Source organism: Centrocercus urophasianus, unplaced genomic scaffold (genome assembly GCF_019232065.1).
Source record: "Centrocercus urophasianus isolate 14NV4802_14NV808 unplaced genomic scaffold, USGS_Curo_1.0 seq_394, whole genome shotgun sequence".
NCBI lineage: Eukaryota > Metazoa > Chordata > Aves > Galliformes > Phasianidae > Centrocercus > Centrocercus urophasianus.
The window spans coordinates 22,909-39,874 of NW_024884971.1; the positions used below are offsets into that span (position 1 = coordinate 22,909).

General features: G+C 47.5%; 2 protein-coding genes across 2 annotated transcripts; both read left to right on the top strand.

The window, feature by feature from the left end:
- Positions 1-171: 171 nt before the first annotated feature.
- Positions 172-3,576, top strand: RBM7 (RNA binding motif protein 7). Its single transcript, XM_042832752.1, has 5 exons — positions 172-327; positions 937-1,099; positions 1,671-1,764; positions 2,259-2,352; positions 2,789-3,576. Exons 1-5 carry the CDS (start codon positions 232-234, stop codon positions 3,173-3,175), a joined length of 834 nt encoding a protein of 277 aa, XP_042688686.1. The 5' UTR covers positions 172-231; the 3' UTR covers positions 3,176-3,576.
- Positions 3,577-3,975: 399 nt separating this feature from the next.
- Positions 3,976-9,883, top strand: REXO2 (RNA exonuclease 2). Its single transcript, XM_042832753.1, has 7 exons — positions 3,976-4,110; positions 4,227-4,310; positions 4,404-4,481; positions 6,570-6,681; positions 7,433-7,541; positions 7,973-8,026; positions 9,453-9,883. Exons 1-7 carry the CDS (start codon positions 3,976-3,978, stop codon positions 9,580-9,582), a joined length of 702 nt encoding a protein of 233 aa, XP_042688687.1. The 3' UTR covers positions 9,583-9,883.
- Positions 9,884-16,966: the final 7,083 nt, after the last annotated feature.

The following is a 16,966-nucleotide window of genomic DNA, read 5'->3' on the forward strand; positions in this document are numbered from 1 at the left end:
GCGGCTACTCGGCCCTCGGCGAGACTGCGAGCTCACAGCGCGCTGCCCTGCTGCTTCCTGAGAAACAACCCACCTCACACCACACTGCCACCCCCACCCCGCCCGCTACTTCCGCCCGGGCCGCCGGAAGTAGGCGGTGCGCGCACGCGTTCACCACGTGACCTCGCTTCCTTCGGCGCCTGCGCAGGAGCAAACGGCGGCCCCGTTGAGCGCGGGCGGCTCGGCCGCGGAATGGGGGGAACGGCCGCCGAGGCGGATCGGACGCTGTTCGTAGGGAACCTGGACCCCAAGGTCACCGAGGAGCTGATCTTCGAGCTGTTCCATCAGGTAGGGCATGCTGCCCGCTGCGCTTTATACTCAGGCAGGCGGGGCGGGGCCGGGCGGCCGGCCTCCCGGCGCCATAGCGGGGCGGGCCCTGGCTGTGTACGGTGGCTGCGGACGGACAAATTTCTGCCGAGTACGGAGCAGCGCCCCCGCGTGGGCTCCGCATCTCATGTGCGGCCACAGACGTCACCTGGGCGGTCCAAAACAAACAGTGGGATCGAGTGCACCCTCAGCAGTTTGCTGGTGACACCGAGCTGAGTGGTGCCAGTGATACGATGCAAGGAAGGGATGTCATCCAGAGGAATACCAGAACAGGGCGGTGAGGCGCTGGCGCTGCTGCCCAGAGAGCTGTGGGTGCCCCATCCCTGCAGGCACTCAGGGCCAGGTGGGATGGGACCCTGGGCTGCCTGAGCTGGTGGGGGGCAGCCCTGCCCACGGCCAGGGGTTGGGACCAGATGATCTCCAACCTGAGCTATTCTGTGAGTCAGATATCACCTGGTGCATTGGTGGGATCTCTCCTGCTGCTCCATTACACGCCGCTTGGTTTAGGTTTTCCTTGTCGGGAAGCTGCTTGATTTGTCCTTTAACATTGCTTTGCTTTATAATTCACAGGCAGGCCCGGTAATTAAAGTTAAGATCCCTAAAGATAAAGATGGTAAACAAAAGCAATTCGCATTTGTGAGTTTCAAGCATGAAGAATCTGTCCCGTATGGAATGAATCTCCTTAATGGGATCAAGCTCTATGGACGGCCCATCAACATCCAGTTCCGCTCAGGTATGCAGAAGCATTCAGTAGCCCTGTTGCTAGATGGAAAGAAAACTGCCACCTCCTTCCTTCCTCCTGATCTGGCAAAGTTACAGTTATTGGCTTATAGAAGCTGTTGCTTGTGCTTCTGTCGCAGTGTTGCTCACCTGCTCCCTGGTGATGCTGCAGAGCAGTGCTGTCACATAGGGTTGTGCTTTTATCCTTGTGCTTTAGCAGGGGATCTGTCTGCCAGTTTTGGGCATGGGCAGTGCCCAAGCTGAGGCTTTTCTTTGATTCTGTTTGATTATTTTCTGTACTCTTGAAGGCCCTTCTGAATTATCATGCTAGTGCTAAACTCTGCATCTGACTCAGGTAAAGAGAGGCATGTTGACCAGAACTGCACAGCCTGATTGCAGCTTCCCCAGCTGGGCATTAAGGCAGTTTACGGTATCTTGTTTTGGAAGCTGGGTTATGTACTTTTGCAGATTGCTGATGATACTTAAGAGCTAATTAATCCTGTGGAAATAGTTTGCATCTTACAAGTTCGTTTCCTATCCAATTTGCTCCAACCTGTGTTTGCGGATCTCACGTTTCTCCTTAGGGAGCAGCCACGCATCTCAGGACAGTAATTCGTCATGTTTGCCACATGGAGCAGCCAGCCTGGGCCCTTCTGGCACACCACATCCAGCCAGCAGGTATGAGGCTGCACCAGTAGTACGCTTGCATTGTTGAAGCTGAAAAACGTATTCGCACATTTAGCTTTCCTGATTCTCATTCCAAGCACAATTCAGCCTTTCTTCCCTGTAGATTAAGTACTTGCATTGTTGTTACCCTCAGCACCCTACATGATTGGTACCTAAAAACCCAATGCAAAAAAGAATGGCATCATCTTGAAAGTGTTTTTTTCAGAAGATCTGTTTCACCAGTGCTTCTGGCCCAAGTGACATTTCTTATTAAAAGGTGTTTTCATACAAGCATAGAAAAGATCTGGTGATGTGAAGCGAGTGCTGCCTCATACCCTGTGCAAGCCTGTCTGCACTTTCTCACAACATTAGTTAAGGGTAAAGCTTATCTATTTTTCTTTATCCTAATGGTAGCAATGCGACTACACTGCTAATGCCCCTTAGACTGGCCATAGTCTCGTGTTAGAAACATTTAAGACTAACTTTCCTTATCTTTTTTTCTGCAGACACGACAGGAATACTGATGGTATGGTAGCAGCAGGGTTCTCATCTATGCAGAGGTCTTTGCCACCTCATGACAACCTTCAGAGACAAGCAGGGGTAAGCTGTGCTCTTCTGTTCATGGTGTCTAAGCCTGCAGTCACTCAGAGCTGATGGATGATGACATGCAGAGGAGTTGTTGCCACTTTTCAGTACTCAGATGTTTCCTGTAATTATTGTATTAAATCGCAGGAACATATTGTTGGAGTGTTCAACTGACAATTGCAGAAGATAGACGGTTCCTTCTGCTGAGCTGTTTAACACTGGGGCAGTCTTTGGGCTTTACAAGTTGAGCTGCAGATAAAGCAGTCAGTAGCAGCCAGTCTGTGTTCAGTCTCCTTTTGTTGGTGCATTTCCATTTTCCCTTGCATTTGCAGCTTGATTAACGTCAAAGAGGCTGACAGAGGAGCATGAAATGTGCCGTAGAATAATTTGAGCGCCCTGCGAGCAGGAAAGCACATTCAATCCACCAGGCCTTTTTCCTTTTGTTTTTCAGATGCACGGCGCTGCGTGGCAGCAGTCTCAGCCTGGCTTTGCTGTGCCTGGGTACCAGCACGGCCACTCCCTCGCTCACCCATCAGCCTCCCACATGCTGCGGCGTCCGGACATTGCAGTGCTGCGCAAAAACAGGATGGGCTCCCACCCCTACTACCCAGACAACAGGCATTTGGGCCGAGAACAGCGTGCGGGGGACCGGGGGCCTGACTATGGCAGGGGTAAAAGGGATGGCTATGAAGACAGAGGGCACATCTCTGAGCACCATTACCGGGGGAGCAGAGATGAGCCATTCTACGACGATAGGAATCGCAATGCATGGAGCCACGATTACGACAGCAGAAGAGAGAGCTACCGAGAGGGCAGCTGGCGCTTGACGCGGCACTGACACGTGCAGTGGGCTTTAAAGAACTTTATGCAAAAGAAAGATAAATCAAAGTTCCCTTTTAACGTTTGTAAATCTAGTGACGTCGTAATCCTCCAAACCTAGCAGCTTGATTTTAAACGTGTGAACTTTACACCTCAGGGCTTTATGCAAGAAAACAAATGTGCCACAGTTTCAGAGAAAGCATCGTGCATTATAAAGAGTCTGTGTATTTTTGTAGTGCAGCTGAGGGAGGCCTCTCTGTTCCAGGTGTAGCTGCGCATCTTTTTAAACAGATTTTAAGTGGTACGATGCTTTGTGGCATCTCAGCGTGTTTTGATACAGAAATGATTCCTTTTGTATACCCCTCGTCTTGGAGAAGAATCCTACCAAGTCTCCCTGTGGATAAACCATACTCCTTTTAATGCTGTGTCAGTCTGGTTTCGTTCATTCGACTCACCCACGTTTTATCCTTTGATGGTGTAATTCCTTCACGAAAATTCCCTGCGGTGGCTGGGAAGCGGAACCGGGTTGGTTTAACTGCAGCCACGCGGGAACCAGCTGCAGCCTCACGCATTTCCCTAAGGGTAGAAGCAAACAAGATTTTAAGCCGCCCCGTACCTCGCAGCGGAGCCCCCGGTACCCTGAGGTACCCTGAGGGAGGTCCCGCGTCGCGCCCCGCCCGCCGCTCCCGGCGCTCCCCGCGGCCCAAACTACGGCTCCCAGCGGCCCTCGCGCTCTCCCCCCGCTCTCGCCCTGGGGCCGCCGCCGTGGGGCATGCCGGGAAATGTAGTGCGGCGGCGGCGCTTTGCGGCCTGGCCGCGATGCTCGGCGGCAGCCGCGGTGGCCTCGGTCGCCTGCGGAGCTGCGCCGGGCGGCTGTGGCGGGGCCGGCGGCGGGCGGCGGCCATGGCCGGAGGCGGCGGCATGGGGCAGCGAATGGTCTGGGTGGACCTGGAGGTGCGGGGCGTGCCGGGGTAGGGGGCGAGGGGGTCGAGGGGAGGGCGGCGGGGCGGCCCGTGGAGGGGGAGGAGGGGGGGAGGCCGCGATGACGGTGCCGCTCCGCTGTGTGGCAGATGACGGGCCTGGACGTGGAGAAGGACCAGATCCTGGAGATGGCCTGCCTCATCACCGACTCCGACCTCAACGTGCTGGCCGAGGTAAGCGCGGCCGGGTCCGGGGAGCCTCGGCGTCCCCAGGGCGGCGATCCTCGGGATGGGATCCGCTGAGCGTCGCCGTTTTCTTCCCCGCAGGGCCCCAATCTGATCATCAAACAGCCCGACGAGCTGCTGGATGGCATGTCCGAGTGGTGCAAGGAGCACCACGGCAAGGTACGGCCGGGGAACGGCGCAGGTCGGAGTTATGGCTCGTGGTGATCTCAGCTGCAGAGGGAGAAGAGCTGTTCTGAGCCTAAGGGCCGCGCTGTGAGGCTGTTCCCGCAGTCCCACGTGTCGCTCAGGGCACGCTGCAGCCGTGTTTGTGTGTCTGTAACGCTGGGAACTGCTTGGTTGTGGGGTTGGTATCCGGGCTTATTGCTAAAGAAGGGGACAGGCTCTCTGACAGGGTCTGTTGTGGCAGGACGAAAGGAAATGGTTTCTAACTGAAGGAGGGGAGATTTAGATTGGAGATAAGGAAGGTTTGGCAGTGAGGGCGGTGAGGCGCTGGCACAGGTTGCCCAGAGAGGCGGTGGTGCCCCGTCCCTGCAGACAGCCAAGGTCAGGCTGGACGGGGCTGTGAGCACTGCTGAGCTGTGGGTGTCCCTGTGCGCTGCAGGGAGCGGCACCAGGCGGCCCTTGAGGCTCCCTTCCAACCCAAAGCATTCTGTGATTATAAGTCTGAATAGTGCTCAAAGCTGCTTTCTAACTTGAGAATCATCAGCAAAGGACAACAGGCAGTGAATGGATCCAGGAGAGGGACAGAGCAACAGCACACAGAAAGCTGCAGACCGGGTGAGATAAGCCTGGGCGGCTCTGTGAATAGGATCCAGCTCTCTGATGCCCGCTGCTAATTGCCACATTCAAAGCATTGTGGCCCTCAGCATGAGATTAAGAAGTTGGATTCAGTTCCCTGCAACTCCTCAGCCAGCCCCTCCTGTCAGACCTCCTCTGCATGGCGTGAAATAAGCACAGAACAGCTCTTACAGAGAAGAGCAGGACCTGCTGCAAAGCCCCAGCTAACAGTAGCTACAAAGTTGGCAAAGAATTGTCCAGAGCTGGCAAAAAGCAAACTTATCAGTGAAAATTAAGGCACTTGTATAACTAAACAGACTGATTAACTGTGTTTTTGCCTGTCCCCCTCAGCGTTGTAAGCCTAGTTTTATTTTTTTTTTTTCCACTGAAAACTTAACTTTTGCAAGAATAGATTATTTTTTGGTTCTTTTAGTCACCAAGGAAAACTTCTTCCTTGCCCTTAGCAAGAAAGTGAATGGATTTTCAAATCCTTGATTACAAATTTAAATTCAAGGCAGTTTTCAATTAAGTGCTGAAGTTTTAAGACACTCACAACCCCTCCCCCCTCCCCCCTTTAGCATCTTACTCTCCCTAGGAAGGATTAGCAAGGGTTTGGAAAATGAATATTAATTTACTGTGATGGGAGCTTTCCCCCTTCTGCAGTTGAGGACACAAACTCAACTTCAGCTCACAAGTGAATTGGAGATGGTAGCGTACGTTATCGCTGCTCCTGAGGAGCTACTTATTTTTAATTGACTAAGAAAAGAGAAGCAATTAGAATATAGATGAAAATGCAGCCACATAATGAATTTTTTAACCACCACTTGGATCTGTCAAGTAGATTTTTGCGGCACAGTCACGGAAATATATAGCATAGCCAGATGGAAATAAATCACTGAGAACACTTAGAGCAGATTTGACATTTAACTATTGGAAAAAAAAAAAAAGAAAAAAAAAGCAGCAAGGAGCTTTTCTGATTTATAGGAATCTTGATAAACACTTAAGCCAGGATTCTGATTATTTCTGTTTATTTATACATACTGCTCTATGCTGGGGAGGCGAATGCCTCTCGTTAGGCAGAAATATAATACTCTCCTGGATCATGTACATGCAGGTGTGTAAATGAGGCTTGCATAATGGCTCAGTAATTGAGAGTAACGCCCCAGAAAGTTCAGCAACAGAGAGGAAACTCAGAGGAACGTCGCTGTCATTAGGAAAGTTCTGTGGTCACCTTCACTTGTGATGGTTTGCACGTCTTGAAGAGGTGCCCTAAAGATATCCAGAGTGAACAAAGGCCATTGGACCTGCCAGAGTATTATCAAACACAGAGGGAATTTGTCCTCTTACCTCATCCGGCCGTGCTGGGAGCAAGCAGCGCACGTCTGCCTGATCTTTTGCTGCTGAGCATTTCTAGAAATATCTGTGAAGATAATGTCTGTCTCATTTCTGACGGATGGCTCTTTCTTGCAGTCTGGCCTTACTAAGGCTGTGAAGGAGAGTAAAATTTCACTGCAGCAGGCGGAGTATGAGTTTCTGTCCTTTGTACGACAACAGACGCCCCCCGGTCTCTGTCCTCTTGCAGGTAAAATGGGTTCTTTCTTAACAATAGTAATAATGTCATCCCTCCTGCAGTTCCCAGCTGGATGCTGAAAGGCTGGTTGATGCACATGGCAGGGATGCTTTGGTTTTCTGCGCAGAGATCTAGCGTGCAAATCAAAATCTGCAAGTGGAGAAAGGTTTAGTAATGGCATCATCTATTCCATGGGTTCCCTAAAGGTGTTGCATGTCGTTACTGCAGGAAGCTGAAAGTTCTTTTGAGCATTAATGATTCATTGTACAGTTATAATTGGGAAGGGCAACTTAACGGCCGATAGCAACTGTAAAAATCTGAACTGTAAACTGAACAGCATCTTTCCTTCAAACCAAGTATCAAACATGAACCTTCCAGCTGTCCTGTTACCTGGCATTGCACTCGGGACGTTTACATATGGCCTTGGGATTCTGCCTACATGAAATTAATACCGATGCCTCTTTTCGCTCGGTGGAAAACCCGATTCTTGTGTAATGCTTTGATACTTATCTGTGTGACAGAAATTGTAGTAACTGAAGAATTAATATAGGGATTATGTATTTAAGCCATGTGTGATCCTGAAATGAGAATCTGACAAACCTTTACAATCATATTTGCTAGAAAATGAGATATATGAGCTGCTTGTGAATAGCTTTTCATACCCTATGATCTTTCCCAAGCTTGCTCAGCCTGTTTCTAGTTTAGATGCTCATAGTAGCTTTGCAGTGCCTTTGAAGAAGTGTCTCGTTCTGTGTCTTTGTAGGTAACTCTGTTCATGCAGATAAGAAGTTTCTTGACAAGTACATGCCTCAGTTCATGCGGCATCTTCATTACAGGATCATTGATGTGAGCACCGTCAAAGAACTTTGCAGGTAAATATTCTCCAAATTGAATATCTCTATAGAAGATAATCTAGGGGAGCCTGTGACGTGGCACTGACATGCACCTTTCTAAAACAAGGCTGAAGGCTGCTGGATCATTGCAGTAGGGCTGGGATGAAGCATGCCCACCCCACCCCGAAGCCCTGAGCTCCTCGCTCCAGGCACACAGCGCAATGCATGGCCGTCTCATTCTTTCATATCTTCCTCTCTTCTGTTCAGGCTGATGGACAGAATGAGCCATAAACAACTCAGAGTGGGGTCTTCTGGTGTTTGTAGTGCTTGGGTTCACAGGCTTGTGCCTTCCCTGTGTGCCAGTTTAACTTCTGAGCTTCTTTCACCAATTGTAACAAACCCAAAGCAGCCCCTGGGCATGTTACTGAATCCCAATTTCCTTTTAAAGTGAGGTTTCTTTCCGCTTACAGACGCTGGTATCCAGAAGAATATGAATTTGCACCAAAGAAAGCAGCTTCTCACAGGTGAGGTTCCTACTTTTATCTCTAACAAAGCACGGCTTGTCACGCAGGAACCATGCGCCTCATGGGCAGAATGTGGAGCTGTGTGCTTCCTTTGATTTCCAGTCATGTTTGTTCTAATGAAAAAGGCAGCAGAGGTGGTACGATTGTGCACCCTGTCACACAGTTTGTATTCTCCAGCCAAAAGCTTGGGTAGCGTAAGGAAAGGAATTACAAAAATACAGAGAATCAAAAACGTCCTTATCTGTTCTCGTTCCATGTGTTTACTATTCAAGCCACAATGCTTGTTTGGCAGTGTGGATACATCTATCACTTCTTAGGCATCACGGTGAGAAACCACATGAAAAAGCTAGCTGAACGGGGCTTCTTTTCTGTCCTTGAATTGGGCAAAAGTTGTTCATAGATACTCTAAAATTGGAAGACTGCACATAGGGAGATAAGAGTTCTGTTCCTGGCTATTTCCTGAGTTTGTAATATGTCAGAGCTTGTTCTCCTTTCTGTGAAAGGGTTTCATTTTGAGTTTCGCTCCTGCCAGCATCTGAGGCATCCTTAAAAGATGGGCTTGCTTTGAGGTTTTTGAAGGAAATGTTCTATGTAGTATTGACACGTAACTTCTAGAAAGCTACATTTGCTAATATTGCGAGCTCTTCTGAATAGAGATTGTGGGTCTTGTGTAAAACTTGGGATCCATAGGCTTTGTTAAATCCATATGCACAATGAGTGTATCCATTTTGCTCTTTCATCTGCTCAGACTGAAGTTGCACACCCGTGCACTGGAACACCTACTCCGCCTTTTTGTAGGTGTTATTTGGTACGTGCAGCTCTGACTTTTCCTAAATTGCAGTGAAAGGAAGTAGCTGCATCTTTACCTCTTTGTTTTGAGGTGGCTTTGCTAGGCAGGAGAGCAGGCTGTGGTGGGAGTCACAGGTAGGTGTGCTGCACAGTGAAAACCTGCAGTAAGATTGCTAGTACTGCACAGGCAGAGCAGGCAGAGCACAGTAACAAAAGGCACTGGGTCCAGACAAGTCAGTCACCTGTGCTGATGGAGAAAGCAGATGAGTGGCCAAAGCAGGAGCTGCAAACAGGTCTCTTGAGCCCTCGTCTCTTTGTCGTCTTGGATCGATGGTGAATTGCTTTTAATAGTTGAAGCTGTAGAACCTGCTGGCTTTTGAGAGCTTCCATGTCCCACAGTGACACGAACTAATAAGCTGTACATTACTCTCTGGTATGCCAGCCTTGGTAGACTTTTATTGCTTTCCAAGTACCTAAGAATAGCGAGGCTTGTGTTTATTTCTGACAGATTTGTGATCCATGCATGTCAGAGTTTTATTTCTTTATTTCTTGCCTGGAATTTTTTAGAAGCATTAGAATCTAGATGTAGCTGGAGACGTGTGCAGGCATTTTGAAACTCTCCTTAATTCTCTTTCAGAGCGCTTGATGACATCAGGGAAAGCATCAAAGAACTTCAGTTCTACAGAGATAGCATCTTCAAGAGGAAAACGGATGAAAAGAAAAGGAAACTAATAGAGAATGGAGAAAGTGATAAAACTGCCAGCTGATTGCTCACCTTACCAGGCCATCCCATAGCATATACTAGATGAATCTCCAGGTTCTTTTCTGTTTGCCAGTCTTTTGAGATGCTGCACCCTTATGTTACCTTGTTTCTTAACAGTTGATCAAATGCAGATGGAAGTCCAAGTCACTGCTTCTTTTCTGTTTGAGTAACAAATCTACACACTCAAATCTCAACAGCTTCTTTGTTTATACGTAATAGGTAAAATCTGCTGTTTGATATTCCTCTTCCTCTGGTTTTAGATGCAGTCTTTCACTACACAATAAAAACAGTTCTGTTGAAGGATATTTTCATGCAGTCTTTCTTTTATGTTAGACGTATGTTCTTAAAATACTCTGCTCTATAACAGAACTGCCATGTACTTCCCAATTCTTAAGGCAGATCATGTGGCAAGGTGGGTCACCGCGTGCAGCAGGGACAATAACATCCCAAAATGCAAAGACACGAGCATCGAAATTGAAGGAAAAAAAAATCTATTGCTGATTATTGGGCAAAACCACAAAAGTAATTGAATCTTCCTGCGTCTGCACATCCCTGATGTTTGCTGCATTGGTAATTACTTCATGTAGCAGCTTCTAAGGAGAAAGTACTGCAGAGCTTTACCAACATTAAGCTCTTTGCTAATGAAAATAGCAGTGGGGAAGGGTCTGAAGTGCTGGCCCAGAACTGTGGTGATGTCTGAATCTGTCCCCTGCTAGCTTGTTGATTCATGAGAGATGTATTCATTTTCTTTGATCGCACGTTCACGGGCTGTGATTATGGGCTGTCTTTGCTCTGAATTAAATCTGGTTCCACAGCAAGCAAAAATCTGGAGTTCTTCAATATGAGAGATCAAAGCATTTAAGTGTTAATGGCAAAAGAAACAAAGAATAAATATTTGAATGTTTAAAAGTAGCGTGGTTGTGCCACGAATAAAAGCAGCAATTAAACTGTGCAGCTGCTTTTTCTGTGCTGGGTGCTTGACTGAAGAATCGATTCAAGTCTCCTCTCTCAGCTCATGGCTTCTACTTTCAAAGCTTGTTTCAGGTTTTCAGATCTATATTACAGTGCACTGTAGTAATTGGCACAGAACCTCTCTATTGTGCAACGAAATCTCAAGTCAATTGCAGGTGAGCACTGGGAAGCACTGGGGCACACACTAGCACTAGTGATGCCATTCTTTCTCAGGTCCACATCCACAGTTTTCATCAGCACTTGTTGAAATCTTCAGAAAAGGGTCTGGTGGGCTTCTCAGTCTTCTGTTGAGGGATCAGATGGTTCTCCTGCTTTTTATTTGCTGGTGATGTTTTGCTGCTCGGTGAGCACCAGGGCTCCTCGGCCTCCCAGGACATCCTCACACTCTGTGGCTGCACCTCCCCATGCCCTTGTACTGATTTCTCATTTCCTGATGTGTTTTCTTTGTTTTTCCCCTTTTCACTTCCATTTACAGTGCTTAATATTTCCACTACTCCCTTGGCAGTGTGAATGAATAGGTTAAAAGCTTGCTAAACAGCATACAGGCTTTACTTGAAGTGCATGAGGAGTCACACTGATTTAATGGGAGTGTTATGCGCTCATTGAACCATTTTGTGCATTCGTTTTTTAGGATGGAGCTCTAATTGATGGGGAGGAACACCCACAGCACAGCGTGTTGCAGCATTGGTGTGAGCGCAGCTCAGCTCAAACCAGCAGAACCCATTTGTTTTCACATAGACAATTATTAAGGTTAGAAAAGATCTCCAAGGTCACCGAGCCCAATCCCAACCCAACCACACCGTGCCACTAAACCCGAGTGCAACATGTCCACGGTTCTGGAGCACTTCCACGGACTCCAAATGCATATTCAGGTCTCCTGTTCTACATGAACTCATCACTAAGGAAAGGGCAGCCTGTGAACCGAACACCCTTCAGCTTACATGGGCTTACAATGATAGTGGCTGGCGCTTGGAAGGTGTGCAGGGTGCCATGGTCCATCTCACACGTGCTCACGCTGCTCCCTGCTTTCAACTCCCACCATCCACATCAGTGCAGCTTTTCACAGCATCACAGCTGTTGGCCAAATCCTAATCGAGGAGCCATTATCAGCAACAGGCAAGCAAGCAAGATACATCCCAGGGTCAGCCTGTGGGCCTGGCTAGGAGGAAAACCACACACTGTGCAAACAGAACACATTTGAGCTAAATGCACTGCAGAAAGCAAGAAGCACACAGCCCCTCACTGATCCTGGAGTGGTTTTCCAGAGATCTCCATTTTGCTGTTGCAACATGGCCCAGTACTGCAGTGTGTGGTGATAGGCTGCTACCCAAAACAGCACGAGAGGGGAAGATTATCACGTTTACTGTCCCACACAGAATGAAAACCTGTTGCTTTTCTGCTCCCACTGTACAGGCAGCATGTTTTAACACATTGGCGTTCTATGACAAGATCATGTCCTGAGCCATCTGAATATACAAATGCCTTTTCATACATGGTAGACCTATGTATAACAACACAGATATCTCCTATGTACTCCTCACTTTAAACACAACTGTCTGCTGACTCCACACCGATACACCTTCATGACTTACTAATATCAACAGGCTTTGTTTGCTTGCTGTTCCCACTGTGTGGACACTCTAGCAGTGTCCAGAGCAGCTCCAGGAAACCCCTTGTACATCCAATGCTGCATCCCTGCTCCTTTGCTCCCCCAGCACCAGTGGGGCAGAGGGCAGTCCCAGAGGTGCCAGCAGCGCCCCTTCTCCTGCACCAAACTGGGATGTGGAGCAGAGCTAAAAGCAGACAGGCAGAGGAATGGTTCACCAGCCTGCTGGGTGCTCACACTCCCCATTTTTCCCTCCATTGACTTATTTGCTCAACTTAAAGGCAGAAAGAAAAAAAAAAAAGAAGAAAAAAGAGAAAGCTGTTCTTGCCAGTTTTCCTGCAGGGACTCTAATCCTGCTCCTGGTGGCAACAAACCACACAAAATGCTGATTCTCAGCAAAGAAAAAAGTCTCTCCCTCACATTCAATACCTCCGCAGCTTTGAGGTGCTGCTGCAGCCGCCGGCTTCAACAGGGAGGAATTTAACCTGAAGCTACAATTCAGAAATAAAACACCTTCAATAAACAGCATGAAAACCCTCCACAAGCAGCAACCCGTAGTGATGCTCTGCCCTGAGAGGCGTTGTGTGCCTGGAGCGAGGAGCTCAAGGCTTCAGGGTGGGGTGGGCATGCTTCATCCCAGCCCTACTGCAATGATCCAGGTGCAGTGGTTCCCCAGTTCTCTGCCCCACATCTCCCTCACTGCCCACCAGCATAAAGGTCCTCCGCGGGGCTGGGAGAGCAAAGGAGAAACCACCACTCTGCCCTCATCAAACAGAGCCGACTTAAAAGCACAAGATCTGCTGCTAAAGCCTTTGATTCAGCAAGAAATGTAGCCTTAAGTGCGAATGAATAAATAGCAGCTTGAGAGCCAGAGCTGCCATTTTCCCTTGTAGAGCCTAAGGGTGAGATTAGAGCGAGGTCCCAACCTTCCTGGGTCGGAGGCTGTGCCTTCTTCCTGGAACGATCCAGCTCTCACCAAAGCCAAGGACACAATCCATATGTTCTCCTGTAGCAACAAGATTTGCTTCGAAGCACTTTGACGTTTCTATGGTCACCTGGTAAACCGGAGTGCAAGCGGTGCAAGAGCTAATTATAATGGAAGTGAATATTTATGGGCTCCGGGGCTAAGAGGGGCCGCTCCAATAGTCTAATCTGATTTACTGCTTAACATATGTCAGAATATCGCACCCCTCAGTCCTTTGGTGGAGGGAGTTACTCATCTTATCCATAATTTAACACTACAGAGTCCAATCGTGCACTTGAATTAAAGCTTATCTTCTAGGAACCCATCCAATCTCCACTCAAAGACAGCAAGCGATGGCAAATTCATCATTTCCTTTGTTAAAGTGCTCCAGAGTTTAATTACTCTCATTGTTCGGAAGGTGTGTGGCATTTCCACGCTGCGTTTCTCTGGCTCAGTTTTCCCACCGGTTGTTGGGTCCCTGTTAACCCAAAGCTCCCTCCGTGCCACACGCATTCTCCAAAGAACGTCACAGGCTCCACACACTCACCTTGATGCAGTAGCAGAGGTGCTGCTCCATCAGCACTATTTTTACAGAATCAGCTTGTTTCCACACAATCTGTGCCTTATTACAACCTGTGTGTTTACTCATCCCTGGGAATATTTTTTAAATTAACACCACCAAACGAACTTGTATTTCTATCTCTGGAATCTATTAAGCGCTAAGTTCTCACTGCAGAGGTTTCAGCAGGACACGACTGACCACAATTTGCTACTGATTCTGAATGGAGAATGAACGCCTTCAAATGCTGAGGTTGGACAGGACCGAAGCAGCTCACCCTGGGACAGCCCAGCTAGGAGATCCACCAGTCCATAAAACAGAAGGGCATAAAAGAACACAGGGCGTATACGCATCCCTATTTCCTTTTTATGATCACTATTAATAATAATGACCATCCAACACTTTTCAATCGCCCTTATTACTCCAACACCTGCTCTCCTAACCGTTGCAATCGTTGCTATCTGAAAGAGGCAGTTAAAATGGTTAATGATGCAAATAAATGAGTCTTTCAAACGTCTCTCCCCTTCCACGCCTGTTCCTCAGTGACTCCCAGGCAATGCAACTCTGCTTTTTAAATCCCCAGCACAGTGGACCAAGAGGACCATCCTCACCACTGCCATCACCACAGGGCAGGGACTGCACTCCTCCCACTCCCATTCCAGAGATACAGATCCCAGTGACAACCCCATGCTGCTGCACAGTGCTCTGTCTTTGATTTCCACTTTGTTATTTCCTCCCTCACTTTGAATTCCCTTTATTTTATTTTATTTTTTTTTGGTGACCTACTTCTCCTTCTTTTCATATTGTATTCTATTTTAAGAGGCTTTTATTTTTCTCAAAACTTTCTCATTTTTTTTCTTTCTTTTTTTTTTTTTAAGGAAAATATGCCATCTGTGTTTATACATTTTTAAATATTGTTTATTCTTGCTTCTGAAGTAACCGTGGCGTATAAAGGATTCTCATCTCAATTTCCCCTATTATGCAACAGCTTTCCTGTTTTTAAACACCAGCATCTTTTTGAGGTTCAGATTTAGCACCGATTCATTATGTGTCTTGGTAAACCACAGATAAAATCCCAACAAAGCTCTCCATCCTTCGGTGGGGCCAATCCCTATAGACCTACAGGGCTGGGGGAGCCCTGTGATACCCAGCAATCTAGAAACACCCAATATCAAACACAACATCGGCTTCAAATGAGGCAACAGCAGCACCCACTGGAGCACCCTAACAACGTTTGTTGCTCTCACAGTCATCGTTCTCCTGTTGGACATGGATCTCTCCATGCATACGATAGAAGGGAATTTCATGACCCCTCCCTGCCCACACCTGAGCAAGAGCTGCCTTCCTTTGGCGAATGCCACTGTTGGTTTCGACGGCGTTATTTACTTGAATGGTTATTTATGTGCAGGGCACTTGGAAAGCTCAATCAATGGAGCACTTATGATTGCAGAGGTTTTTTGAATAATAAAACAACGCTCGGCGCTCGCGCTCTCGTTATTTATTTAATCAAAACGCCTTCTGAAAAATTACCAACTGATTGAAACAGCCTTGCTTGTAAATGACCAACAAATGAGATACAACCAAATCTTGTACGAGCTGCCATTAAGGGATCTCTCTACCAGAGGGCTGTCGGCATCGCGTGTCCATCCAGGAACCGACGTTAGCGTTAAATCACCCAAGCACAAACGAAGGCATGGAAAGGAGCTGAAATGAGGGTGTGTGCTGTTCCTGCCCTTCCCTGCTCTTTGGTGCCGTGTGGAAGTTGAATCACGCGGTGCTCCTCGCAGAAGCCCAACACTTCAGTGCAGAGCTCTTTTGTAGAGATGATAGGAAGCGCCATCAAACATTCCTTTTCATCTTTCTCTCTCATTTCTTTAAAAGGCAAATGGGACGCAAATGACATAATATATAATGCATCCCTTTGGTTCCTGCCAATGTACTTTCGGTGTAAGAAATGATAACGATTTCTGTTTGTTTGCTTCCAAATGAATTCAGAAGAGTCCATCTATGTCTTTGCTTGGGGACACAAAATGCAAAACGAAGACCCTGTCCAGCAGTGCTGGACCACGGGCATTAAATCACACCAAAATCACCCGCTGTTCCACTCAGAACAAATCTGTATCTGCCCTTCTCTGACTGCAGCTGACCTTTCTTTCAGAGAATCACAGCCCACAGAAGGCCCTGTGCTGCCACATTGGCATTCCAGCCCAAGTGCAGAGCCCTGGACGTGGCAGTATGAGAATCAGCTTCGTTTTGGATGCGGTATTTAAAAAAAATAAATAAATTACTTGAAGGCAAATACAGAGCGCGTCTGGGTTTTTCAATTTAATTTAATAAATTATCTTGGCTACAGTAATTATTTATTTGAAATAGGAATTTGGTGAGTGGCCTCAAGTCCTTTTAATACCGCATTAATAAAGTAACCACGGATTACTGATACAATTCTAAAGGAAGTTTTTTTAAAAAAATGCTTTTTCTGTTGAAGCTTTAAAGCTGTCCTTGCCCTGAATATGCAATTGTTCCACTAGAAGCACCCACCCTTCACATCACTGAAAGGTGCAAGCAGAAGTATGACCCTGCTGTTTAGACAAGCAAGCAGGTTGGGAATTAGGAACAGTTTCATCTCCAAAAGAGTGTTCAGCATTGGCTGCATAGGGAGGCTGGGGGAGGGCCACCATCCATGGAGCTGTTCCAAAACCATGGGGATGTGGCACTCAGGTACACGGTCAATGGGGATGGTGGGATGAGTTGGGGTTGGATTTGGGGATCTTAGAGTTGTTCTCCAACCCGAATGGTTCACGACTCAAACAGAAGACAAACGGCAAGGAGCAGAGGGCACTCAGGAGCTCCCATTAACAGCACGTATCGATCATCACATTCAATCAGGCAGGCGTTGCCCAAACCACGTTGGCTCCAGAAAACACCTGGAGGGAGGAATGCCTCCTCCCTGCTCATGTCAAGGAACACAGGCCAAAAATTGCTATCCATCAGCATTGCTTTCATTGCATTTAGAGTGAAAAGCCTCTTTTCACCACCGTCCTCCAGCCCAACAAAGGAAGAAATGAAGACTACAAAGGGTGTTTTTTTCCTTTTAGCTTTCATTTTTGCCCCTTTAGCCCTACTCCTCTCCTTCCTGTGGCAACTCACTGTTGTAAATGGAAGGAAGGTTGAGAGAAAGGAAGTAGGAAAAAGAAAATTCTTTCAGTGTTTGGGGAAGCACCGGTCATAAGTACATCAATTTTTAGAGAATGGTTTTGACCTTTTTTTTCTTTTTTTTTTTTTTTTTT